This window comes from Vigna umbellata, chromosome 1, assembly GCF_029865625.1.
Source record: "Vigna umbellata cultivar VRB3 chromosome 1, Vumbellata_1.0, whole genome shotgun sequence".
NCBI classification, from domain to species: domain Eukaryota; kingdom Viridiplantae; phylum Streptophyta; class Magnoliopsida; order Fabales; family Fabaceae; genus Vigna; species Vigna umbellata.
The window spans coordinates 10,619,417-10,644,276 of record NC_142165.1 but is presented as its reverse complement, the minus strand read 5'-3'; the positions used below and the strand labels follow the sequence as shown (position 1 = coordinate 10,644,276).

General features: G+C 33.6%; 4 protein-coding genes across 7 annotated transcripts; 2 read left to right on the top strand and 2 right to left on the bottom strand.

Annotated features, from left to right (window-relative positions):
- Positions 1-5,723: 5,723 nt before the first annotated feature.
- On the top strand, positions 5,724-7,334 carry LOC124822293 (ribosomal protein L30 family protein). 3 transcript variants are annotated; one of them, XM_088094220.1, is made up of 4 exons: positions 5,724-6,012; positions 6,497-6,551; positions 6,668-6,867; positions 6,960-7,334. In XM_088094220.1, exons 3-4 carry the CDS (start codon positions 6,676-6,678, stop codon positions 7,089-7,091), a joined length of 324 nt encoding a protein of 107 aa, XP_087950346.1. In that variant the 5' UTR covers positions 5,724-6,012; positions 6,497-6,551; positions 6,668-6,675; the 3' UTR covers positions 7,092-7,334. The 3 variants fall into 3 exon arrangements, with proteins under 3 accessions (XP_087950346.1, XP_087950340.1, XP_087950336.1); XM_088094214.1 differs by lacking the exon at positions 6,497-6,551 and adding an exon at positions 6,337-6,449; XM_088094210.1 differs by lacking the exon at positions 6,497-6,551 and having other exon boundaries at positions 5,725-6,012.
- A 24-nt stretch (positions 7,335-7,358) lies between these two features.
- Positions 7,359-11,231, bottom strand: LOC124822292 (Major facilitator superfamily protein). Of its 2 annotated transcripts, XM_088094190.1 has the most exons (5): positions 11,044-11,231; positions 10,818-10,941; positions 10,509-10,726; positions 9,732-10,279; positions 7,359-8,377 (listed from the first exon to the last, which is right to left on the bottom strand). In XM_088094190.1, the coding sequence occupies exons 1-5, from the start codon at positions 11,044-11,046 to the stop codon at positions 7,504-7,506; spliced, it is 1,767 nt and encodes a 588-aa protein (XP_087950316.1). In that variant the 5' UTR covers positions 11,047-11,231; the 3' UTR covers positions 7,359-7,503. The 2 variants fall into 2 exon arrangements, with proteins under 2 accessions (XP_087950316.1, XP_087950320.1); XM_088094194.1 differs by lacking the exons at positions 10,818-10,941; positions 11,044-11,231 and having other exon boundaries at positions 10,509-10,738.
- Positions 11,232-15,536: 4,305 nt separating this feature from the next.
- On the top strand, positions 15,537-17,530 carry LOC124844526 (Tetratricopeptide repeat (TPR)-like superfamily protein). Its single transcript, XM_088094186.1, has one exon. It carries the CDS (start codon positions 15,665-15,667, stop codon positions 17,309-17,311), a length of 1,647 nt encoding a protein of 548 aa, XP_087950312.1. The 5' UTR covers positions 15,537-15,664; the 3' UTR covers positions 17,312-17,530.
- A 1,999-nt stretch (positions 17,531-19,529) lies between these two features.
- On the bottom strand, positions 19,530-22,010 carry LYK5 (Protein kinase superfamily protein). The gene has a single exon (XM_088094178.1). It carries the CDS (start codon positions 21,711-21,713, stop codon positions 19,728-19,730), a length of 1,986 nt encoding a protein of 661 aa, XP_087950304.1. The 5' UTR covers positions 21,714-22,010; the 3' UTR covers positions 19,530-19,727.
- Positions 22,011-24,860: the final 2,850 nt, after the last annotated feature.

The following is a 24,860-nucleotide window of genomic DNA, read 5'->3' as shown; positions in this document are numbered from 1 at the left end:
TTATTTTTTACCAGCATATTGTCTTGTGTGTGTATATATGTTTGTGTTGGATATGTTGTGGCTGTAACAAGCTGGTATGTGGGTCCTGATCTCTTGGTGTTGCCTCTTGCAACTGAGGTTTGTCATCCTTGATTTGATGATTGAGTTTGGTTGTTGCTTGCAATAAGGAGAAAGATATTTGGACACTCAACATATGTCTACACCTAAAGAGAAATAGAATGGATATATTTACGATTAATATGATCTGTCAACAGTCAAGCAATATGTGACCCTTTCACATGTTTGTGTTCTTACCATTGTTTTTATGTAGGAGTTTCACATGTTGTGTTTATGATTGATTCACATTTTGGAAGAACTAGCAGAATAGATTATCGGGATTCAAATTTTGTTATGAGTTTATACCTATAATATTACTGCCATAAATAAAACTAGAGAACTCTGCAAAATGATATGAACAGAAAGTTTGGTATATTTTAAAATCCATATATATATAAAGCATAATTAAAATCTTTTTGTACAAAAAAAATTCATGTTTGGATTTTAATAAAATCAAAATATATTAAAATGCAGTGATATTTTTGAAATTATTAAAAATATTTATACATTTGGTTCTAATAAAAATCAAAGCATATATATGATTTAGTGTCTAGAAGTTTTTATTAATTTTAAAAATGTCATTGATATTTTTTTATTTAATATTTAGACAGAGATTTAGGTTTTAGATAAGATTCAGTCTACCAGAAGTTTGAATGTTTAAGGTTTTTTTCTTTTTTTAATTTTACAATCGCGTCAAACATTTTGTTCCTACACTTTCTTTCTTCCCTCCTTTCTTACTCCTTTCTCTTTATTTTTATGTTCTTGAATACCTCCATCCAACATCCTCGAACACGAGTCACCACTGCTACTCAACGTCAAGCGAACAATGAGTGTGTTTTCTTTTTTCTCCATTCAATTTGTTTTCTGCGGTTTTAGTTGAGTTTGTGTTTTTTGTTAAGACTCCATAGCGACAAAGGTGTCACAGGTCTTGATTGAGATTTTTTTGTTGCCTTGATTTGTGTCGATTGGGATTTTTAGTTGAATTGAAATTTTTGCAAATATGGATTTTTATGACGTGAGTTGGATTTTCAATGCAGAGATGAAAATGATGGATCTCATGTCTCTATTTTTTTTTTTTTTGTGTGCAAGGAGATGAGAATATGAAAAAGAAAACAAAAGTTGATGATGATGAGAAAGAACAAAATAATGAATGGAAAAAGAAGGACAAAATAATGAAAAAAAAAGAAGAAAAATTAGGTTTCAGTTAGGTTCATAATTAAAGCCAAATATATTTACCTTCTTTAAACTAAAATATTTTTCTTCAATATCATACATAAAAACGTGTGTAGTTGAATTGAGAATAAAGAATATGAAACAACTAAAATAAAAGGAAGGGAGCCCAAGCAGACAGTTGGGGAACACAAAAATAATGTCCTATTAAATGATTTTGTAGTATTAAAGAAAGACAATTGATTGGTACATGACTTATCTTAGTCTGTTTCTCCTTTTGATTATGCTTTCTTGCTTCTTCTTGAATCTGCTTTCCTTTCTTAATTATTACGTACAAGATCTTTTGCTGTTGGTGAGACAATACTGTGTGAACTCTGAAATTGGTTCAAATGGAGGGGATCACAGAGTAGCTGCTCCGATCAAGGTGGCCTACCAACATCGTGACATTTGATTAATATTTTCTCATTTCTATGGGTTATCTTTCGTTCTTGAATGGATTTTCAAGGTGGAGAAATTCTTCAACAATCATCATATGCTGGTCTGGGCACGGACCGATAATTTTTAGAACAAGAAAATTTATCGTCTCTTTTATTCAGAAGCTACCAATATATATATTTATACACCCAACTAAATAAAAAAAAAATTACTCCTAAGAATATTCATCAAATAATATTCATGTCCATAAATATATCTCATAATAAAATAAGTAATGATAAAAATAATGTCTCAATATCTTCTTTCAAGTTGGAGCATGAAGATCTTCAATGTCTAACTTGTGCAAAACAAACTAAAATTGTGTTTTTTCAAGGCCTTTGTAGAAATTTTTGTTAGTTGTACCTTTGTAAAATTTGTTGATTCTTTTCCTACTATTAAAGTTGAAGTATGTTGTTGAGTATATAAATTTTCGAAGGATTTTACTTTTCTAATAACTTAAATGACAGAATCCTTATATTTTGTTGATGAAATTTTATTCCTCACTCCATTCTCATATTTGTCTCTTTATTTTTTTTTCTGGTGAATGTTGTAATTGGTTGAAAGAGACACCTTTCTCTATAATTTTTTATGAGGATTCTAAAAAGCTTGATAAATTTGAACAAGATGACTTTATATGAAAAATTTATATAATTTTTAGTTTTTAAAAATGATGAAATATTTTTTTTGTAAAGATAACCTTTCAAGATAAAGTGGGACCTTCAAGTGTTATTAATTTTAGTTATTGAAGATGTGTATTGATAAGTTACACTTTATATTTGAAGATGTATTAGTTTTTTGATTTTGTTGTTTATGGGAGATCCTATTTCTTGTGTGGGATAAATCTTTCCTATTTTACTTAGTTTTATGTTTTTTATTTATTTATAAGGAACCTATATTATGAATGAAGTGGGTAAATACTATATTTTTTAGTTTTTTAAATGAAATGCAATGTTTAATTGAATAATTTAGTTAAACAATTCTAATGTGGTGCTAAAGTTTGTTACGTATCTAATATGATATGAAATGGAATGCTTTGTTTCTTTAATAATTTTTTAAAAAGTGGCAAACATAGCCAAATTGATATGGGGTGTTAATTTTTCTCTTTTTGACAAGATTTTTAAAAAAATTCAACACAATTTAAAAACAATTCACAAACACTTTGGTTAAAAAATACTGTAGTTTGGTTCAAAAATAGTACAATTAGGAAACAAGTTAAGGTACATAACATGATTCACATTACAATTCACTATAGTTTAGTATAGTATAGTTTGGTAGAACAAAAAATAATTTAGTTCAATTTATCTAAACTAATTTTTAGTTCAGTTTAATTCAGTCAACCTACTTTTTTGTTCACTACAATTTTTAACAGTTCAATGCCGTTCATTTTGTTCACTTCTAATGTAGAATTTGAAAAAGAAAGCTCAATGAAAATTGAAGTTATATACAGTGAAGTCCTAATTGATGATGATGATGTTGTAGCTAATGAGTTTTCAAATCTTAGTGAGAAAAATTCAGAAGTCTTAATCTGTCGTCAACAAATTCTTCTTCATAGGATTCATGAAGCATTAGTCAAATCATGGTGTGCCATTGTTACAAATTTCTTCTTTCTTCCATTATCATGATATATTTAGAGATTGTTCATCTCATTCTTAAAAAAAAAATTGTTCGTATTCAACAGTTACATATCTAATATGAAATGAAATGTTTTGTTTCTTTAATCAATATTTGAAAAAGTGGCGAGCATAACCAAATTGACCTTTAGGTGTTAATTCTTCTCCTTTTTTTCAAGGTTTCAGAAAAATTCAACACAATTCAAAAATAGTTTATAAACGGTTCAATTAAAAAATATTGCAGTTTGGTTCAAAAATAGTGTTGTTCGAAAACAAGTTAAGACAAATAACAGTTTAGTTCATATTATAGTTTAATGTAATTTACCGAACTATAATTTGGTAGAATAAAATATAGTTCAATTCAGTCTATCTGCACTAATTTTACATTTAATTCAATTTTGACAAACTACTTTTGATTCACTGCAATTTTTGACAATTTAGTTCAATGTAGATTTTGTTCTCGTGATACAAAATTTGAACAGAAGAAAGCTGAATGAAACTAAAGTTGCGTAAAGTGAAATCTTAATTAATGATGATGACATTATAACTAATAACACTAGTGCAAAAAGGACTTTAGACGTATGTTATTTTGAGCTTTTAACGTCTGATCTTTGTACGACGTCTATATGGGTGACGTTAATAAGACGTCGGACCCTTTAGGTCAGACATCTCTATAGACGTCCGACCTATATAGGTCCCACGTCTATATAGACGTCCGACCTATATAGGTCCGACGTCTATATAGACGTCCGATCCATATAGGTTAGACGTCTCTGAGGTTGCTCCTAACTCATGGTGATTCGAGTTTACAACTTTATATTTTAGTTGAAGAGAATGTATTGTACATTTTTTTTATTGGATGATTTTAAAAACGTAGTGGAGGGAATTGGAGGAGTACAAAACGCAAAAATCGCCGCCATAGAATGCCGCCTAAAGACACGAGAATAACTGCACCAAAACCCAATGAAAACGCATTTTAATCGGTTCAAATGAAAGATAATGCATCAAAGAGTGATGTAATCGGAGTAAAATTAATTTAAAACGGTGCAAAAGTGATAAAACGAACCTGAAAAGCGTAACTCGTAGAGAGAAAACGCGACGAAGATGATGAATAATGAGTGCGCGTAACGACTGTCTCGCGTTCACGGTGTTTTAATGCCAAAATTTAGACGTCGGTTCCCCCAATTAACATACGCCTAAAGTGCTTTAGAAGTCGGAGTGGCGGAATCAGACGTCTAAATAGAGTCAAAAAGTGACTTTTTAAATTTCTGGATTTAGGTTTTAGACGTCGGTTCCCCCAATTAACAGACGCCTAAAGTGCTTCAGAAGTCGGAGTGGCGGGATCAGACGTCTAAATGGAGTCAAAAAGTGACTTTTTAAATTTATGGATTTAGGGTTTAGATGTCGGTTCCCCAATTAACAGACGTCTAAAGTGCTTCAGAAGTCGGTTCCCTCCATAACAGACGTCTAAATAGAATAAAAAATTATTATTTTTTTAACTTTTTCGTTTAGTTTTGGCATTAAAGGTGTTTTTTGCACTAGTGTAAATTTTCAAACCCTTTCCATATATTGGTGATGAAAATTCAAAAGTCTTAATCTATCATCAACAATTTAATTTTCACAGAATTCATGAAAAATTAGTGAAATTATGACATGTCATCGTCACAAATTTTCACTTTTTCTACTATCATCATATATGTAGAGATTGTTCATCTAATTCTTAAGAAAAAGTAGTTGGTTTTATTCAACCGTGTTTATTTTTTCATCATACTCATTTAAACTTATTGTTTGATAAATGGTCAGGCCAGTCAAAAAATCATGTCAAGATTTATCTCAAATTATGATTCTAAAACAAAAATAGTTAAACTAATTTAAATCACATAGTAAGACTTCACAATAATTACACACTTAAGTGACTTTGGGATAGTTAAAATTGATTAAAGACCATAAAATCGAGATAGATAATAAATTAAGAAATTAATCCAATGAAAATTTATCATTTTAATTAATAACGAAAACATATTTAAAAAACCAATTACTCTCGTTTCTCTTATCTATTACAGGTGTTGTGTAAGTCAGGCTCTAATTCCTTAAACTCAACATAAAAACTCATGATAAAACACAGTTATGAGAGAATAATGAAAAAAAAAAACAATTTTATATATTATATTATACTACTTTATTATATTAAATATTATACTACTTTATTATATTTTATGGATACGATTAATATTAAATAAAATATTTGATTATATATTAAACAATATAGCTAGTGAAATATCTAGTACATACTGATATAAATTATATATTATATATAATTACAAATACAACAAATGTGCCATATATTTAAAAGTAATTTATTAAAATAAAATAACATAAGCGCTTTACATGCGTTGCTGTTAATTTCTTTACCCTTTGGAAGCACCGCCGGTGTGTTGGTTTTGATTCTTCTTTCCTCACCTCTGCTCCGCGAGACGCGTGAGTCGACGACGAACCTCATCCTCCTTCCACCGCGGCCACCTCTACCTCTCGGAAGAGGTTTTCAGAGTCTGCCTCCGATTCCAAGATCAAGTTCAGTCTCCAACACGAGTTCGGCGACTCCGATTTCTCCGACGCCAACAAATTCTCTGCTTGCCTCAAGACTTGGAGCAGCGGCGGTCAGGTTTCTTTTCTCCTCTCTCTTTTTCTCACATTTTGATTCTTAATCTGAAGCTATTCACCGTTAGCATGTAGTTATTTTGTTAGTTATTTGATTAGTCCCTTCTCTCTTTTTCCCAATTTGTGACAATCATGTTCTGCTTTGTATCTATGATCGAGTCTCCCGTATTACATGCACTGAACGCTAGTTAATAACTCGTATTTGGCGGGATGGTGTAACTATTGGAATTCAACCTATTTGCTTATTTGCCTGCAACCTATTCGATGAAATGTCTGATCTACTGTTTAAATATTTTATTATCATTTTCATATATATGTGTGTTTATAGGTTCTCCTTTCAGTGGAAAAGGTTTTTCAAAAGGACTGGTTATCTTTCCTTCACTACTTCATTTGAATATACTTGTCACTCTTCATAGGTCTCTTCAATTTAATTTTTACAAGGTGAGGTTTTCTGTTCTGCTCACATAACTTAATTTCGAATGTTTCAGTTGAATGAAGTGTGTGAACTTTTGATTTTTTTTTCTCAATTATACTGATTTTTAGGTAACTCTCATCTTTATTTATTTTGTATTATAATTGGTAAATTTTGGTATCTAGTTAGAGAATGAAGGAAAGTCATATTAACTTGATTTGTTTCTTAATTCTGTTCTGGCTTCAAGCTGAAGGCATGAATGCGTTCAAGGCATACAAGGCTTGCGTGCCAATTGCTTGGAGCCCAAATCTCTACATAACTTTGGTGAGGGGTATTCCAGGGACCAGGAGGCTCCATAGGCGCACTTTGGAAGCACTTCGCCTACGCAAATGCAATCGAACTGTCATGCGATGGAACACACCTACGGTTAGGGGGATGCTCCAACAGGTTTTAGCACAAGATCTACCCAAATATATTTTCTGCTTGAAAGGACTTGTGTCTGTGGATACTAACATTGCTAAACACTGTAATTAATATAGGTCAAGAGGTTAATTGTTATTGAGACAGAGGAAATGTACAAGGCCCGCAAACAGAAGGAGGAAACGCACCGAGCTCTACGTCCTCCGCTGGTCATAAGTCATAAACCTCCCTCGCTTACTGATGCTTTATGAAGTCCACTGTATTCTTAAGGATATTTATTATCTTCTTGCTACTAAAACTATTTAATGCCATTGTTTAAGGCTTTCATCTCCAATGGACAAAGTTTTGTTTTGAAGGTATTGTTATAGTTTGAATCTATAATTTTGTAATGTTTTCTACTGATAACATTAGTCAAATTCAGGCTTCTGTTCGTGAAACCTGCCTAGTGGTTAATTTATTTATATTTTCTGTCAGGGAATTTACATTTCATCTCATATTTGCTTTTTCTTCAGGAAACATCTCTCAATGTTGTTTGTCTTTTTTTGATCTTTGAATACATAACAGTGCATAACAGTACATCAAAATAAACAAATTCGGGGCACAGTGTTTAGTTCTTCCACACCATATATTCGGTCAAACAAATTGAGATTTTAAAACTGTATCCTATGCTTCTTCTTTTCCATCAACTCCAACTATCACATCATTTGTACGCACAAGCTCTTTTTCTGCACCGTTATTAGGCTGTATGCCATGCTGAGCTTTGTACTGATGCCTCTTTGCCAGAACCAGAAAAAATATAAAATTCAGCACTCCTAGCACTGCAAGCAACCAATAGAAGTAATCTAGCCTTCCCTTGTTCAGATTGCTCCGTAACCATCTCTTGTTACTTGCCTTGTCCACGATTGACACCAATAAGCTACTGACAAAATAACCCATTGAAAGTGTAGATAGGAAAAGTCCTGTGCTCATTGATTTCATTCTCTCTGGAGCCTCCCTAATGAAAAATTCTAGTTGTCCAACATAGGCAAATGCTTCCCCCGCACCCACCAGAAAAAACTGAGGTACCAGCCAAAAGGCGCTTATTGCAGTACTATTTTTTACTGCATCCCCCCTCCTTTCTTTCTCAACAATTGCAGCTACAACCATGGCAATGATGGAGAAAAATAGTCCAATTCCAACCCTCTGAAGACTTGTGAGCCCCTGGACATTGTGGGTGAGTTTCCGAGATAAGGGGACAGTGAGTTTCTCATTTAGGGAGGTAAAGAGGAGAATGGTAATTATGAGAAAAGCTGATAGAGATCCTGCTGGAACTTCTAGAGATCCAACTTTTCGATTCATGAATGTAGCTTGCTCAATGGTGAAGGTATTCATTTGAGAATAGACAGTCCAGAAGAGGATACATGTAGACCAAATGGGAAGGAGCTTAATTACCATTTTAACCTCCTCAACTTGAGTCACTGTGGAAACTATCCATGGATTTTCTTTGTTTTCATCCTTTGAACTGTTCTCATCTAGAATTGCAGCTTTGTCAAGGAACCTGTACGATCAAGTGCCAAGCAGTGAAAGTACCCGTTAGTTTATGTTAAATTCTTCATATATGATTTCAATTATAGATTACTGGGTTTGAAGGGAGATATACATCAATGGATTTCCTAGAATATTTCTTTGGCTTTACTACTTCCCGAGGATTTCATAGAATGTTAATATAATTTATTATTTTTTAATTACAATATTATTTTTCAAGGTTTTGTATTAAATATGTTGAACAGTTTACGCTCAATATATACAATAACAATTACATTTAATATATTATTTGAAATAAAAGTTATATATACTTTAAAATTTTCAATTTTAAATATTGGGTATAGATAATGAGAACCGTTACACTATCACTCTTATTTTGAAAGCAATGCATTTTAATGCATTTTTTTTAAATATAATGTAATATATATATAGTAGATTCTGAATTTCATTTGTATACGCTTATAGCAATATCTTCATTAAAAAAAATCAAGATTAATGTCTTCAACAAAAGTTCTCATCTAATAATTTAGTTAAATTATTAAAGGAATATAATAGAAAATTTGGAGCCTAAATAATTTGGGCGGGGGGGGGTACGAGGTAGATGTCTCAGCTTGTGGCTTACACTACTCTAGTCATACATATAAGTTTTATGTGGAAACTGTATTATTATTTACTGTATAAAAAATTAATTGTATAAAGTGATTGTTTGAAAGGATGGTAGTCTGAGTGAAGAACGTACGGAGCAGTGTGTCCATGGAAAAAGAGATCTAAGTCTGCATTATTATTTGAGTGAGTGGGAGAGATGTATCTGCATATCATTTTCTAGTTCCCCAAGGTGACAAAGATGGGTGAAGAAGAAATTACGTCTTCATTAGCAGAACTAGAAGGAGAATCCAAACCAAACATGTTTACTAAAAAAGTTTTCGAAAATCATTTTACAACATTAATTTTGATAATAAAGAGAAGAGCAAAATACTATTCCAACAGACGCTGCGTCTTTTTTTTCGTTTTTCAACTTTCTTTTGGACAAACTGTTCTCAAACGTAAAATTTGTCCTTTTCAAGAGACAATAAGAAAACACTCATGTTGTCCCAGATATTAATAGAAATAGTAATCCCGTGAAAGTAAGCAATCATTATCAGAACCACACAAAATAAGGATTTCTTTTGACATTGCTATGCAATAATTGAAGAGAAAGACAACCGTGTATAAATCATTAGGAAACTACGGTTACGGTTAGTTACTGAAAACCAAGTTCTTTAAGAAAAATCTAAAACTTTTTACACTTACCCTTGTTATTATTTTGGTTCATACAAATTACTGGTAACCACATGATGAGTGCTTGAAGAAGAGGTTGGAAAATTTACCTGAACCTCTGAGTATGTGGCACCTTGGCTTGAAGATAACCATTGAGAAAGGAGGGCTGTGAAGGGTTAGGAAGATCCCTATTCTTCCAAGCCAAAAACAGCACTCTCCATATAACTGTTAAGGGGCTCCCTTGTGGCCTCTTGAACCGATAGAATGGCGTGCCAGCAAACAAAATACCAACTGCAAGCAACATTGTTCCTGCTGAAATCCCATAACCCCACCCTCTTCCTATGTCGTCTTGCACATACACCAGGACAACTACAGAAAACAAGGACCCAATACTGATGAAGAAGTAGAACCTGTTGAAGAAAAATATCATCCTCCTTTCCTCCTTCGGGTCTGTTGTATCAAACTGATCAGACCCAAAACCCGAGACATTGGATTTTATTCCTCCTCCACCCACTGCTACAGTGTAAAGTGCTACATATAGCAAAGCCAATTGTTTGCCAGTAGCCTGAATGCATTCATGGTGTTGTTTTCTGACACCACTGCATGTGGGGGGCCTCATGCTAGGAATGGTGGTAGCCGCAGTTAACAAACTCACTCCCTGGTCCAAGAGAAGTGACATGAAAACTAATTACTGACTTCTAGTATAGATAGAAAGATGTTAAGAGTAAATAGTGAACATTCTTGTATTCATTTTATATAATTTGCACTTGAAAACCACTTTCCCTTAAGGGAAGGGAGAAAATTGGTTGCCTACGTGTGCTTAAAAGCCAAAGAAATGAGTGAAGTGACTATTGAGTGTATCAAAATATGCAAATCTTTTAACATACCACAGCAGCTATGGTTGCAGATATGGCAACAGTCAGGTATCTGCCAAGTTTGGCATCAGCGAGGAAGCCACCAACAAGGCCAAGAAGGTTGAGAGTTCCCATGACATTGGTAACTATGGTGGCAGAATCAGCTGAAGGGAGATTCAAATCTCCAACCAAGTAGGTCACTAAATTCATGGCTATGCCCATCACACATATTCTTTCTGCCAGTTCAGTACCTGCACAAAAAAAAAAGATTTTGTTGGAGCCAAATTTGGTTCAACCTTGAGAACATGACTCCAATTTCTATGGATTGAGATGAATATGAACCTAAGATGAGCCCTGCTGCAAGCCATCCTCCGGTTTTTGTCTTGTCTACTGGGTGGCCTCGAAAATCCACAGCAGCAATGCCTTCTGCCCCTTTTTCCTCCTCTCCATGACTTGCAACCAGAACCTATAAACAACAGAGGGGGAAAAGTGAAAAATCATTAAGACATCAACAAAGTATAAAACAAGCTTTGAACAATAAACAAAGTTCTAGGAAAAAAGTTAACACCATGTTTTATGTTTTGGGGGAGGAGTAACTGCAGAGAGTTGAATGTGGTGTGAGTGTTTCAGCTCCAAGAGTTTCTAAATAGTAGTGCTGAGAAAATGTAGAATTAGCTATGTCATGGAAAGGACGAAAATGATAAGAACTAGTTTACAATAGGTCCACATGATGAGATGAGTGGCCCGAAATGCTGAATCTGCAAAGTTTGTGTCCGGTTGCTTTGGAGTTATATAGGCTATCCTTGGTTGTGTGGCTTAAGACCGTACTCAGCCCAATGAAAGCAACACTTGGAAAGTGATAGAACACTATAGCCACTCCATATGTGCCATCACAGAGTCACTTTTATAATGAACAACTGAAAAAGAAAAGCATGTACAAATCCATTTCTTCATATCCTCATGATGATGCTTGATAAAGTATTTTAGCGTGTCATAGGAACAGTTAATTGGATGAAGGTGGATTCAGGTACGTTTGTCTGTTGCATCAGAAAATTTTAACAGTAGTTTTAGTTGAAAAGCTGTGATGTATCTTTTCTAGAAGCCAGAGACTAAATGCATTGGTATACTTCATCACCTACTACGATTTACACATTTAGCAAAGGAAAAAATGCTCCTTATGAATCTGCAATTACGAAACCACACCCTCTTGAGTATGTATAGATCAAAGGCAAGGTTTGCACATTGCAAAATGGGACCAACTGCAATTACATAATCAAAGTGCACAGATATGATACGATGTGCATGTGAGTGACTGAACTGTTGTCTGTTGGTAACTTTAACAATCCAAAATGCATGATTCTAAGAAATTCTGCAAATTAGAGTCAAATTCTTCTTTAATGTTGAAGTCTAATAAAATAATATATGATTAAGAATCCAAACGTGAGTTTAAATATTTCTAATTAAAAATAAGAAAGTTGAATAACATGTAAATTTAAATTTATTGTAATAAGATTTTGAATTAGAAGTGTTGTTAAGTTTGGTTGAAATAATTGAATTCCTTTTCAGACCCACAGGGACAAGGTTAAAAGGAAAAAAGGTTAGCATTTGTTCAGTACAGAGAAAGGAAACTAACCAGAGAAACAAATGGAAAAGAAATGAAAGTAGATATTTCAAAGTATTTGGTTTGAAAGGGAAAAAAAATGAGTGAAGACACATTGAGTTTGGCAATGTAATAAATCAGTAATTTTAATTTTTCTTTCACTTAATTTAAACAAATTTCTTTTGGTTTCAATTTCTTTCTCACTGTCTCACTTTTCATCTCTAATGTTTAAACACACATGAGTTATAAATTGCAGCAGATTATATCATTAATGTATTACACATAAGAAGAAAAAGAAATTAGTGTATTACCTGTAAGTTTCACATAAAATGCTATTATTGAAATAAAATATTGAGATATATATGTTAATAGATAACTTCAAATAATTATTTCTTGTAATAAACGTGTTTAATATTTAGTTTGATTTTCTGAAAAATCATTGAATGCGATTGCATGGTGCGTGAAAGAAGGTGCTACTGCTATTGTTACTGTTACTGTTACTACGTGTCCGTGGCAGTGTGTGGCTGAAGTGAAGCTAAGCTGTTGTATGCAGCAACATACAGCAACCAAAGACGACCCTTTGAATGTTTTTTATGATAATTGTCACTTTCAATGATGATGGTCATCAAAAGGGCCACAAGAGAAAATATTGATAAATAAATTTCGTGACACAACAGAACTTCAAGTTCCCTCCAATATCTGACAAAGATGATAACAACTTGTCTTTTCACTTCATATCTCTGTTGTGAGAGATATATTACGAAGCATATGTTAATCACTTTTTTAACAATATATAATATAAGCTATTGTAAAAATAATTGTTAAAAAATATTTTCTTTTAAAAAATTAGCTTCTCGGTAGAGTTCAAAACAGGTAAAAGTTACATGTTTATAAGAAAAACAGACAAAGATTATAATTTGACGATAATCGTAGATGTTTTGTGTACTTTTCTTAAATGACAAGTTTGTGTTAACATATATATGTTGTGATGTGATTTAAATAGTAAGTAAAATAGAGAGACGTAAGTTTATTGTTTTTTCTTTCTTCAGTCGATGGTCATAAAATTATTGTGAAACTGGTTTTATGCTGCTTTGGACTTCTGTGTAATTGAAAGGAGGAGATTTCCTTTTGCAATCTTATACTTTTCTTATGAAAATCTCTATTTTGTCTCTTCTGTTTAAATTTTTCGAAGTAAAATCTTTTTAAATTGTGTAATATGAAAGTTAAAGTTTTTTTTTTTTTTTTAAGTTGTAAAACTTAAAAGTCATTTTTTTTTGTATAACAATAGTTCTTCGGTCGTGTAATTTAGAAAAAAACATTTCACTTTTGGATTACAAAATTACATTGGTTGGAAGTATTTTTTTTTGTATAAAAAATTATTTCTGACTGTATAATCGAAAAGTAGTTATTTTTCACAAAAAAGTTTCTGAATTGCACAACGTGAAGTTATATTTTTCAACTTATAGATTCCAAAGTCTTTCAAGAATTAGAGTATGTATGACAAAAGAAGTCTTACCCGTACACGTCTGTGAGTAAAATTTGTAATGTCTATTAAATAAATTTTTAATAAATATTTACAAATAATATATATATATATATATAATTACTTATTTTAGGATAAACAAATACTCGTATCATAATTTTGACTCGCTAATTTTTGCTATTTATTAAAAATTAGTACTAAATTTTATTTAAGTATTTTTTTTTAAATTTAAGTAATCAAAATAAAATTATCAATAAAAAATATTAATTATATAAGTTTATTTCATATATTTTTATTTTTATTTAGACTTATAAAATTAAATTTATTTATAAAAGATTATTTTTTTAAAATATTATATCCTTACACAATTTATTTAAATTTACAATTAAAAGAATAAAATTTTTATATTATTATTTTATTAAGTAATTTGATTGAAGTTATACTTAAAAATTAATATTTTAAACTAAATTTATATTTTAAATTTTTTAAAAAACATTTACATAAATTTATTAAAAAATAAAATACAAAAATATTCAGAAATATATGGATATAAAAGAGTAGAAAAAAAATTCATGGGTATTTTTTCTCAAATACTAAATAAATAATAAGATAAGTTTTCTTATAGGGAAGCGTTCCCTTATCAAAATGCAATGTGATATATTAAAATGTAAATGAAGAAAAGTTGAGAGGTAGAAAATGTAAGAGAAAAAGTCACAAGCAAAGGAACAGTGACAGAAAGAGATAAGGAAGAACAGAAAGCAATAACTCAGAAAAATAAAACATATGGTTAATTCCTTGAAAGAATCTAATTTGAAAATATTTTAAACTTGAACAACCACGTTATATGACAAATTCTTCCTGCACCCCCTGTTTTTCACCTGCAACTTCATTCGAGTAGGGAAATGCAAATTTTACCCTTAATAAAAAAGTAACGCTTAATGGACTAATAACACTCGCAACCTTCCTCTATGCTCTTTTGTTGTATTTTGTAAAGGAGGGGCTGCTGGAAGAAAAAAGGGGAGTGCAGGAAGAAGCAGCCCATTCCAAATGAACCCTAACTCGTGATGCTTACATACAACACATTCTGCTTTCATTGTGATGCTATATTAGCAACACTAGGCTAATATTTTAAATAAAAAAAATTGGGTCAAATTAATCACTCCAATAACAAGTATAGTGTTTGTCTCTTTTTTTTTAAATATCAAATTCAATAAATGAGTGATTTTTAAATTATTTTTTTTTGTAAAAACTAACAATATAAATTTTATGGTACATATATTAAATTAATTAAAAGTTTAAATGCAACTATTTTTATCTTAATTATTAAAATAAAATAAATTTCATTTCACCGACTATCAACATTTACTAGATAACACAACTCATTACCTTTAATGAGATATAATCCTTCAATCATATATTTTTCATATAAATACTTAAATCTTAAAACTTGAATAAGATATCAAATCTGGTTACCACTTAAATCAATAACTGGTAATTTATGTTTGGTAAGAACAACTAACTATTGATACATTTATTAATTTTATATTCACAAAAAATAGTTATTATTTTTATCAAACGGTAAAACATTTTTTGGGCTTTGTTATATGTTATATATATATTATTACTTTTGGAGTGCAATACGACGGTTCGTTTTCTTTCCTTTAAATTATTTAGTTAACAAGAATGCATAAAGTGATACAATAGTTCGTCCATTACATCACATGATGATACATATATTTTTTTAATATATGTTAGAATTATTCAATTTTTACACTTTTTTATTAATTTTTAATATATATTATATGTTAAACAGTTATAAGTTATTATTTATTAAATAAGTATTTAGCAATATTAAATGTTTATTTAAAATTTAAAATATTTTAATCGGATCCTCAAAATTCTTGACATTTACCATTTTAAAAAAAGAATTGTACAAATGGCCGCAGGAACAAGGGCTTTTAGAAGAAATAGGCGAAGTGGTTCAAAACGGCGTCGTAATAGTGTAAAGACACATGGAAGTTCGTAATTTTAGGTTTAATCTTCTGTGAAGACGAGGAAGAAGACAGTGGAAGAAAGCATCACATTAACACATTCTCCAGAAGAAGAATGTGGACGCGGATACTTGCACGAGCAACACGTTCCGTAGCTGGTGCTCGCAACTGCTCATCAATTCACCAACGCATCTCTAACCCTATCTTTTTCAAAATCCCCAAATCAAGTTTCCCTCAAATTCTCAACAACCCTCGATTTTTCGCCACCGATTCCACGCTCACCGTCGATGATGAGCTCCCACAGCTCTCACCGGATTCTTCAGAAAACGGCGGTGACAGACAGCGCGTAGACGAAGGAGACACTTATGTAGAAGAAGACACTTATGTAGAAGGAGACACGTACGAGATTGACGTGGACAAGTTGGAGAGTGTGCTACGTCTTCTTCAAACGAGTGCTGATGGGTCCTTTGGGTCGTGTTTGAATGACGTGGATTTGACTCTGCATCAGCAATTGGTGACAAAAGTAATCGAAAATCCGCTTGTTTTGGGTGAGAATCTGATAAGGTTTTTCAGATGGGCATGGAGTGAGAGATCATTGGAGGTGACCACCCCAATGGTGGAGTCTCTTGTTTTGGCAATATGTGGAAATGATGTGAGGAAGAAAGAGGCGTACTCGCTGTGGGATTTGGTTAAGGAGATTGGAGAGAAGGAGAGTGGAATCCTCAATGTGAGGATTCTCAACGATTTGATACTTTGCTTCTCGAGGTTGGTGAAAGGGAAAGCTGCATTGGAGGTGTTTGATAAATTTGAGGCCTTTCAGTGTGTGCCGGATGCAGACACGTATTACATCACAATCGAGGCGCTTTGTCGGCGGCGTGCTTATGATTGGGCTTGTGGGGTTTGTGAGAAGATGGTTGATGCACAGGCGTTGCCTGATGGCGAGAAAGTTGGTGTCATTTTGTCTTGGTTGTGTAAGGGCAAGAAGGCTAAGGAGGCCCATGGAGTGTATGTGGTGGCAATGGAGAAAGGGAAACGGCCACCGATGAGTACGGTTAGCTTTTTGGCTGGCAAGCTCTGTGGAGAAGATGAAACTGTGAAATGGGCTTTGGATATGTTGGAGGATATCCCTGAGGAGAACAGGGAGCGTGCAATAAAGCCGTTTATGGCGGTTGTTCGGGCATTGTGTAGGATTAAGGAAGTTGATAAAGCCAAGGAGTTATTGGTGAAGATGATTAAGGATGGGCCGCCGCCTGGGAATGATATTTTCAATTTCATTGTCACAGCTTATTCAAAGGCTGGTGAAATTGGGAAAGCTGTGGAGACCATGAAGCTGATGGAAAGTAGGGGTTTGCGACCGGATGTGTACACTTATACTTCTCTTGCTAGTGGTTATTCAAATGGTGGGGAGATGGAAGAGGCTCGGAAGATCTTGGCAGAAGCGAAAGAGAAGCATGTTAAGTTGGGCCCCGTTATGTTTCACACCCTGATTCGTGGATATTGCAAGTTGGAACGGTTTGATGAGGCTTTGAATTTATTCTCAGAGATGAAAAATTATGGCGTTCGCCCCAATGTGGATGAGTATGAGAAGTTGATACAGTCTCTCTGCTTGAAGGCTTTGGATTGGGAAACGGCGGAAAAGCTACTTGAGGAAATGAAAGAGAATGGTTTGCATCTCAAGGGCATCACGAGGGGTTTGATTAGATCTGTGAAGGAGTTGGAGAAGGAGATTGTGGAGGGTGAGAGCATTACTGCAGTGGCGTAAACATAGTTCACTGTTTCAGGTTATGTGAGTGGCCGGGTAGTTGTAACTCTTTTTTTTTGTTATTATTAGCATACTATTTTGATCGGAAGTTGCAGTCTCAAAGCAAAAATAATTGAGAGGAGAAAATTTTAGAAGTGATTGTTGATGTGTTTGATGTTTTTAATCTGCTCTTTTTATTTATCGTTTTATAATATTGAATTGAGTTGGCCATGTTTTATATTCTTCCTTCTTTTGCATAACGTTGTGATCAACATTTTTTTTATTGCTCTTGATGATATGGGATTGCGTTGGATAAGAATCAGTTTGCACTCTTCCCTCTTCAGGCTCACACACACTGACCATGAAAAAGGTTGCATACTAGTTATATATAGACTCATAAGGCTTTGTGCCTTACCATATTTGCTGTATTTGGTGGATCAGGATTCTCTTCCTAGATTAATTTGTGATCCTTAATTATATGAAGTCTTTGATTGCTTACCAGGAGAATGAATATAGTAGTATATATTTTACTTGTTTCAATGACAGGAGGTAACTTTTAGTTGATACCGTATGTTGTAGCAACCCATGCTGTGTAGTGTTACTTCTCTACTACGTACATTTGATCCTTTCTTAAGTTGTTGCTTATTTGCTTTGGTTTTAGCCACGAGGAGGTAAACTAAATTATGTTAAAGAAAAAGAAAGGTAAATACAACTTTGGGTAGGCTAAGAAGTCTGAAAAAGTAGAAGCAATTATTTTTTTAAAAAAAGAAATAACTCAAGTAGCATTAAACTTACTGAGTTTGTTTGTATATTGGAGACAGAAATTCTTCTCAATTTTTATGTTTTGGGCAGGTTTGATCAAAAAAGACGAAACTCTGGTTTGTTAAATTGGTATGGGGCTATGAGCTTAGTATTCTGCATACTTAATTTTCACATTCCAAATCAACACGCATTGACAAAAGTATTCAACCTCATTTTCTCCGTCATCAACTGCCTTCGGTTGAGTTAGCTTTCCTTATAGTTTATTTCAGGTATATGTTAAATTGTTTCTCCAATTGCAGCCTCTAATCCAGTTGCTCTTGTCTCGGTAAAACAGAAAAAAGAAACATTTCTTGGAAAGAATTTATTCCCTATTCGTTTATCTAAACAAATATTAAACATTTAAAACCTACAAATAACTGGATATTCAATTAGTATGCAATTTGAATCAATTTGAGATTAATCATATATTATATGAAAGGCTTCTAGGTATATAATGTTTTGATTACTTGTTCAAAGTAGATGCTGACCATTAAGTTAATTTGACTGTGACAGTGTCAGTCTCCTCCGAAACTTGGTCTTCATGTTGTATGATGACATTATTTTTCAATCTAACCGTAAATGTTGTTCCATCTTAGCTTTGACTATATTTGCTGCATTCGGAACGTGTTCATCTTGGTTTGGAAGGACCAAGACTTAGGTATTAGATCAATCTAATTTTAGCTCTCAGTTTGTGCAGACAACTTCTATAGCCGCGTACTTTCACAAATTGTTACCTTGAACTCTGCTTTCTATGTTCTCAAAGCACTACTCGTGTGCAACTAAAATGTTGCTAAATATCAAATCCGACCATTTGGAAAACACTTTGGGTTTAGGTATGAATTAGACAATCAATTTATGTTGGTTGAGCATGTCTGAAATATCCTTTTTAAGGAAGACAAATCATTCAATGAGAATTAGACAACAGCACATAACTTATAAGGAAAGAAAGCAATAAACAGATATTTCTGGAGGCTAAATTAACATTCAAAACCAAACGCTTGAAGTCCGCAGAGGTCAAACAATTAAAAAATTGAAGTGTGCCCAATTACCTGTTGGATTGGAATCTAACATCAGAAGCACGTTTTGTTTGTTCAATTCTATTTTTCTATTACGAAAATTGAATAGGTAACTCAGGTCGAGGAATCCCGATCAAATACAAATTAAAACAAAAAATCAAAAACAGTGGTTTCCAGATCATACGTAAACAAATTACGTTGTCATATAAATATGAAGAAGCCGTGCATCATGCACTTATATGCATCTGGCATCAAAGGCTCAATAATAAACCAAAAAAATCCCAATGTTCACGTTTCACACACTGTTACTCTGAAGTATAACATATTCCACGAAAAGAAATAGAGAACATACAAGTTGAAATCCTTGCTTTTCGTCCTAGCTGAATTGTTTTCAGTAGTCGTATTTGGTATCAATATCATCGTTAACAAACAAGACAACATCATTTATTGAGTTACCAAACATGTTAAAGAATGATATGTCGAAATGTGTAAGTGTGGACTTTAATTTGTTGTAGCAGCCATCATTCCATGTGATACACAACAGACCAAATAATTCAAAATTTAAAAAACTCTTTATTCCATTGAAGCTATTGACAATACCATAACGCCAAGTTCCTCATCTATCTGCTATCAGAAATTTGGCTGACAGATCTAGACTGTTCAAGCTCATCAGAGGGATCCCAATCCAACGTAGAGGATTGAATCTTGGACAAAGTCATGAAAACCTCAGAAATCTGTGGTCTTGCATTGAGGTCACGAGCAACACAGCGTTTGGCAAGTTCAGCCATGGAATAAGCCAGTTCCAAAGGATATTCATCTCTCAGATTTGGATCCATGAAACCTCGAAGTTTCTCTCTAACGTTCTCTCCCTCAAGCACCTGATTCACAGTCACCGACAGCATCTGCTCCCCAGATCCATTCTTAACCCCACCAACAGCCTCTCTCCCCGAAAGAAGCTCCAAAAGCACAACTCCAAACGAAAAAACATCCATCTTTGGAGTAATCAAACCATTCTCTATGTACTCAGGTGACATGTACCCTTGAGTCCCCACCACATGCCTTGTCAATTGAAATCCCCCGTCATCCCCTTCACCCTCCACCGCTCTCGCCAACCCAAAATTCGAAACCTTTGCCCTGAAATTCCCATCTAAAAGCACATTCCCACTCTTCAAATTCTTATGCACATGAGGAGGACTGGTATAGTTATGAAGGTAATTAAGCGCGTCAGCAACATCATGAGCAATATGAACCCTCTGCACCCAACTCAGAGACACCGAATTCTCGTCCTTCTTATTACCACTATGCAGCCAATTTTCGAGAGAATCATTCTCGGCAAACTCGTACACCAGATAGGTGTCACCTTTGTGAACACAAAAACCCGACAATCTTATAACATTGAAGTGGTTAATCCTCTTGAGAATGTTGATCTCACTCGACACATCCCCTTTGAGAATCTTAACCGCAGCATAATCACCCTTGAAAGAAGCCCTATAAACAGAACCCTTGATTTTGTTCTCTTCACTGAAGAACACTGTCGCCGTCTGCAACTCCTCAAACTTGTACACGCTCAACGACTCGATCGCGTAACGAATCCCTTCCGAAGAAAGAGACCACGACTGCGACGTCGGAAGAGTCATTTCGTCGCTCTGTTTGTGGGTGGGGCCCGAGAAAGCCTTCGCTGCCGGAGTCGGCGATGGCTGTTGTACCCGTCGCTGCCGATAGAAACAGAAGAAAAATAGAGCAGCGCAGACAAGAAGCAGCACAACAACCCCAACCACGATTCCGATAATGACCCACTTCTTGGAAGAGTCCGAGTCTTCCTCCGCCGCCGGAGGCGGCGGTGACGGGGAGTCGTTCGGGGGAGCCGCTGCTCTCAGTAAATTCGTTGGCGGCTCTGTTTTTAGAGGAACTGAAATCGGCGTGAAGTAGAAAATAAAGGAGGTATCAGAAAGCTCGTTTGCTTCGAGGATGCTCTGTTGGTCAATACCAAAGATTTCAGCGATGGAAGAAACCGTTTCTCCTTGAGAAACCAAGTAAGTGAGCAAGTACTTGAACCCTGCTTCGCTCTGTTTCTGGGTGGGGCAGGCACATCTTAGAGGCACGTGGAGGTCGAGACCCGCAACGAGGTCACGTTCACCGTAGGTGTTTTGGTCCATGAGAGCCTGACACGTGGTGAGGGACTGGTATGTGTTGTTGGCGATGGAGAAGTAGGTTTCGCCCTGTACTTTGATGTTGTAAGAGGCGTTGTGCTGATAGTAGAGGCCGGAGCAGGAGCAGTTGATGGGAACGGTGATGAGGGTTTCGGAGGGGATGGATTGGACATCTGTGATGTTGTTTGCGGCGGCCATGGCGGAGGTGCTGGAATTGAGGAGGTAAGAGATGGAGATAGAGGTGGTGTAATCTGGGAGGGAAGATTTGAAGGTGAGGTAGGATGCGCATGATGGAACACTGTTGCAGAGGTTGCCATTTGTGGCGTTGGTTTCGTGCTGGGAGCAATTTAGTTGTTTGTTGTTGACGTACTCTTGTTGGGATTCAGATTTTGGGATGGAGGAACAGAGGAGGAGCACCAGTGATACGGCGGCTACGGGCCACACCCCGGTGGCCATTTTTGAGTGGTGAAGAAAAACAAAAAAAAAAAATGAGTGCTTTCTTGATTTGGAGGGTATGTTGAGCTTAAATTCAAAGAACGCGTTACTCTGTGTTATCAAGTTTCAATTTTTTGTGTTGCAAACAAAAAACCGTATGGAATGGGGTGGAGACCCGGTCAAACTCGTTTTGTTTTTGGAATTTTCCACCTTTGAAATGCTGTGCTTATTTTTACTGAGATTCACATTAATGTTCACTTTGAATAATTGTTCTTTCGGGTAAAACAGCATTTTAATAATGAGCTGGATTTCTTTGTAGTTCTTCTGGAAGGTGTGAAGTAAGTATGAACATGTCTTGTTCTTTTCTGCTACGATGTTGAATTGTACAAGTTGGAAGATAAATGTAGTTTGACTTGAGACAAAATGCAAGATTCCGTGGCTTATGTGGTTGGATAATGTAGCCGTCACACACGCAACTGTTTTATTAGCTTGGAAATTATATAACGAGAAGAAAATTTGAAATGAAAACAAAGGGAGTGTAAAATAAAATTATATATAACAGGTAGAAGGAGAGAAGAAGCAAATGTCCGTGGAGACATGAAATAAATTATTTGTTTTTAGCAGTAGAAGACAGATGGAATTCAACAACAGGACAGAGGCTAAACGCTAAGAAAAAATTATATGTATATTTCTAATTTTATTTTTATATTTTAAATATTGGTGTTGCAATTATCATTGACCACAAGAATACTATTTCAAATGCAACTGATAATGAAGGTTGTGGAAAAAGAGAGGAAGTTGCATCAAATTAACTTTGTTGGCTTTAGGTTAGGTTGACTTCCTGTTGCTAAGGATGATAAAGGAGATTTAGTTTAATTTGATTCGTTAAATACGTCAAAAATGCTGTTTTTATTTTGTAACTTACTTTCTTTAATACTAATGGAAAAAAATTATATTAAAATTATCTTAGATTTTTATATTAACCTTTTAGATTTGGATTATTTTAAGAATAAGAAACTTAATTTTTTTTTATCTTTTTTGGTGAATATTATTATATTAAAGTAGGCCATGGTTTTCGAAAACTATCTACGAATTTCAAAAATTCAACCACAATTAATTGCTTTTCTTCTTTCATTGCATCTATACCCTTCACTAATGATAAAGAAAACTAGGGTTAGATTTAAAAATAAAGAAACCAATACATAAATAAAGTTTGTAAAACATAAAACATAATTTTGGTTTTTCATATATTAAATATAAAAAATTCAAAAAAGTTAAATTTGATGACAAAAGATGATGATTACCTTTCAAGAAAAAGTTTTGATGACGATAACTTATAAAAAAGTGCTGAAACTTAAAGAATATTTGGATTGAAAAGATATATTGAAAACTTAAAAATTTAATTGTTGAAATCTTATAATTTGTGTATATTATTTAAATTGGCAAATCATTAGTCAAAAGATATAACACTTAGGAAAAATTTTACTTTTCATAAAAACTTATGTGATAATCGTTTATTGTTATTGATAATCGATTATCAGTGTTGGTGAACGATTATCACAGTGACAAAATGTTTTTTGAGGTTTATGAGATAATGAATTATCATTTGAGATAATTGATTATCAGTAGCAATTGCGATTAGACTCTTCAATGTCTTGACTTAATTTTCAATAGAGAGATTTTATATGTTTTAACTAAACTTAGTTTCCAAAATAACTTTTCATTTATAGGTTTAGAGTTGTGATTGCTAGAAAAACTCTTTGTGTTTGTGAAAAATGACTTTGAAAAACCTAGTGTGGGTAGAGCAAGAACTTTCATTGAGTGTGTCTTAAGTGATTGAGTGTTGCTACTCTTGCTAGGAGAAACTGTTCATATTCAAAGGAGGTGTTTATCCCTTGTGGATCTCATGGGAGGTGTCTTTCATCTCTTGTGCCTTGAAGATAGGTGTTTTCTAAACCTAAAATATATTTCTTTATGATTGTAAGTAGTGGTTATTTTAGTGATTAATTAATGCTTTTTTAGAGAGATTAACAACTTAGGCGTAAGGTCTTTTGATATGAACTAATATAAAATTATTTATGTAAATCTCTTTTTCCAAGGGAAATTTTTTTAAAAGCACGATTTTATTAAAGAAACCAATTAATCGCTCTTGGTTTTGTCCATATACAAATATTCCATTGTGTGATTCTAATAATTGGTATTAGAGCTTGGTAGTTTTTCAAAATCTTTGAAAATGGTTGGATAAAACAAACCTTTGTCAAGAGCGCGTTTATTAATAGACCTCTTCTTTTTATTGGAGAAAATTATGATGATGTAAATATTTTTGGAGTATGTAGATAGAAGTGTTTGTGATGCTCTTTTAAATGGATTTTATTTGCCTACTATAATTGTTAATTACTTGCAGGAACTAAATCCCCTTTCACAATGAACTCGAAGAAACTAAAAGGGCACGGTATGATGTTAGGGCAAAATATTTTATTTCATCTCCTTTAAACTTGGATGAGTTTTATAAGATATCGATATGTAAAAGTGCTCAAGAAATGTGAGAAGTTTTATAGGTAACCTATGAAGGCACAAATGATGTCAACTATGCTTGAAGAAACTCGTTGATTCAAGAATACTAGATGTTCTGGATGCAAAAGGGAGAAATAATCTATGGCGTGTAGAAGCGCTTCACACATATTGTCAATTGTCTTTTTGGGTTAAGTAAAAATTTTGATACTATTGAAATTAATATAAAAGTTTTGAAATTTTTGAACAGGTCATGACAACCAAAGGTTAACCTAGCAACTATGCCAATCAAGACTCTCTCTCGAAAGTTAAGAGCGCATAAACTTGAACTAGGGTGGATGAATGAAGAAGAAAACCAAGGAAGGAAAAATAACTTGACTATCAAGTTTGAAGTTATAAAGAATAAAAGTCCTAAGAAGGATGAAAACTCAAATGATGAAAACCTAAGTCTAATGATAAAAAAGTTCAACAAGTTCATGAAGTTCAAAGGAAATGGACAATTTAGAAGTGATAAAAAAGAGAACCAATGATATTCTTCAAACTACAAATGCTATGGATGTGGAGAAAGAGAACATATTAAGGCAGATTGTTCAAATTTCAAAAAGGATGAATAGAAGAAGGAAAAAAAATATTCAAGAATAAAAAAACTTATATTAC

Bases quoted from the DNA above. Each gene is read 5' to 3' on its own strand.
- LOC124822292 (XM_088094190.1), bottom strand. The intron at 10,280-10,508 runs GTATGTTAAAAG...CTCTTGGACCAG, and splicing joins CTGCAACCATAGCTGCTGTG to GGAGTGAGTTTGTTAACTGC. The intron at 8,378-9,731 runs GTAAATTTTCCA...TTGATCGTACAG, and splicing joins CCACATACTCAGAGGTTCAG to GTTCCTTGACAAAGCTGCAA.
- LYK5 (XM_088094178.1), bottom strand. From the start codon at position 21,713: ATGGCCACCGGGGTGTGGCCCGTAGCCGCCGTATCACTGGTGCTCCTC.
- LOC124822293 (XM_088094220.1), top strand. From the start codon at position 6,676: ATGAATGCGTTCAAGGCATACAAGGCTTGCGTGCCAATTGCTTGGAGC. The intron at 6,868-6,959 runs GTTTTAGCACAA...TAATTAATATAG, and splicing joins TTAGGGGGATGCTCCAACAG to GTCAAGAGGTTAATTGTTAT.
- LOC124844526 (XM_088094186.1), top strand. From the start codon at position 15,665: ATGTGGACGCGGATACTTGCACGAGCAACACGTTCCGTAGCTGGTGCT.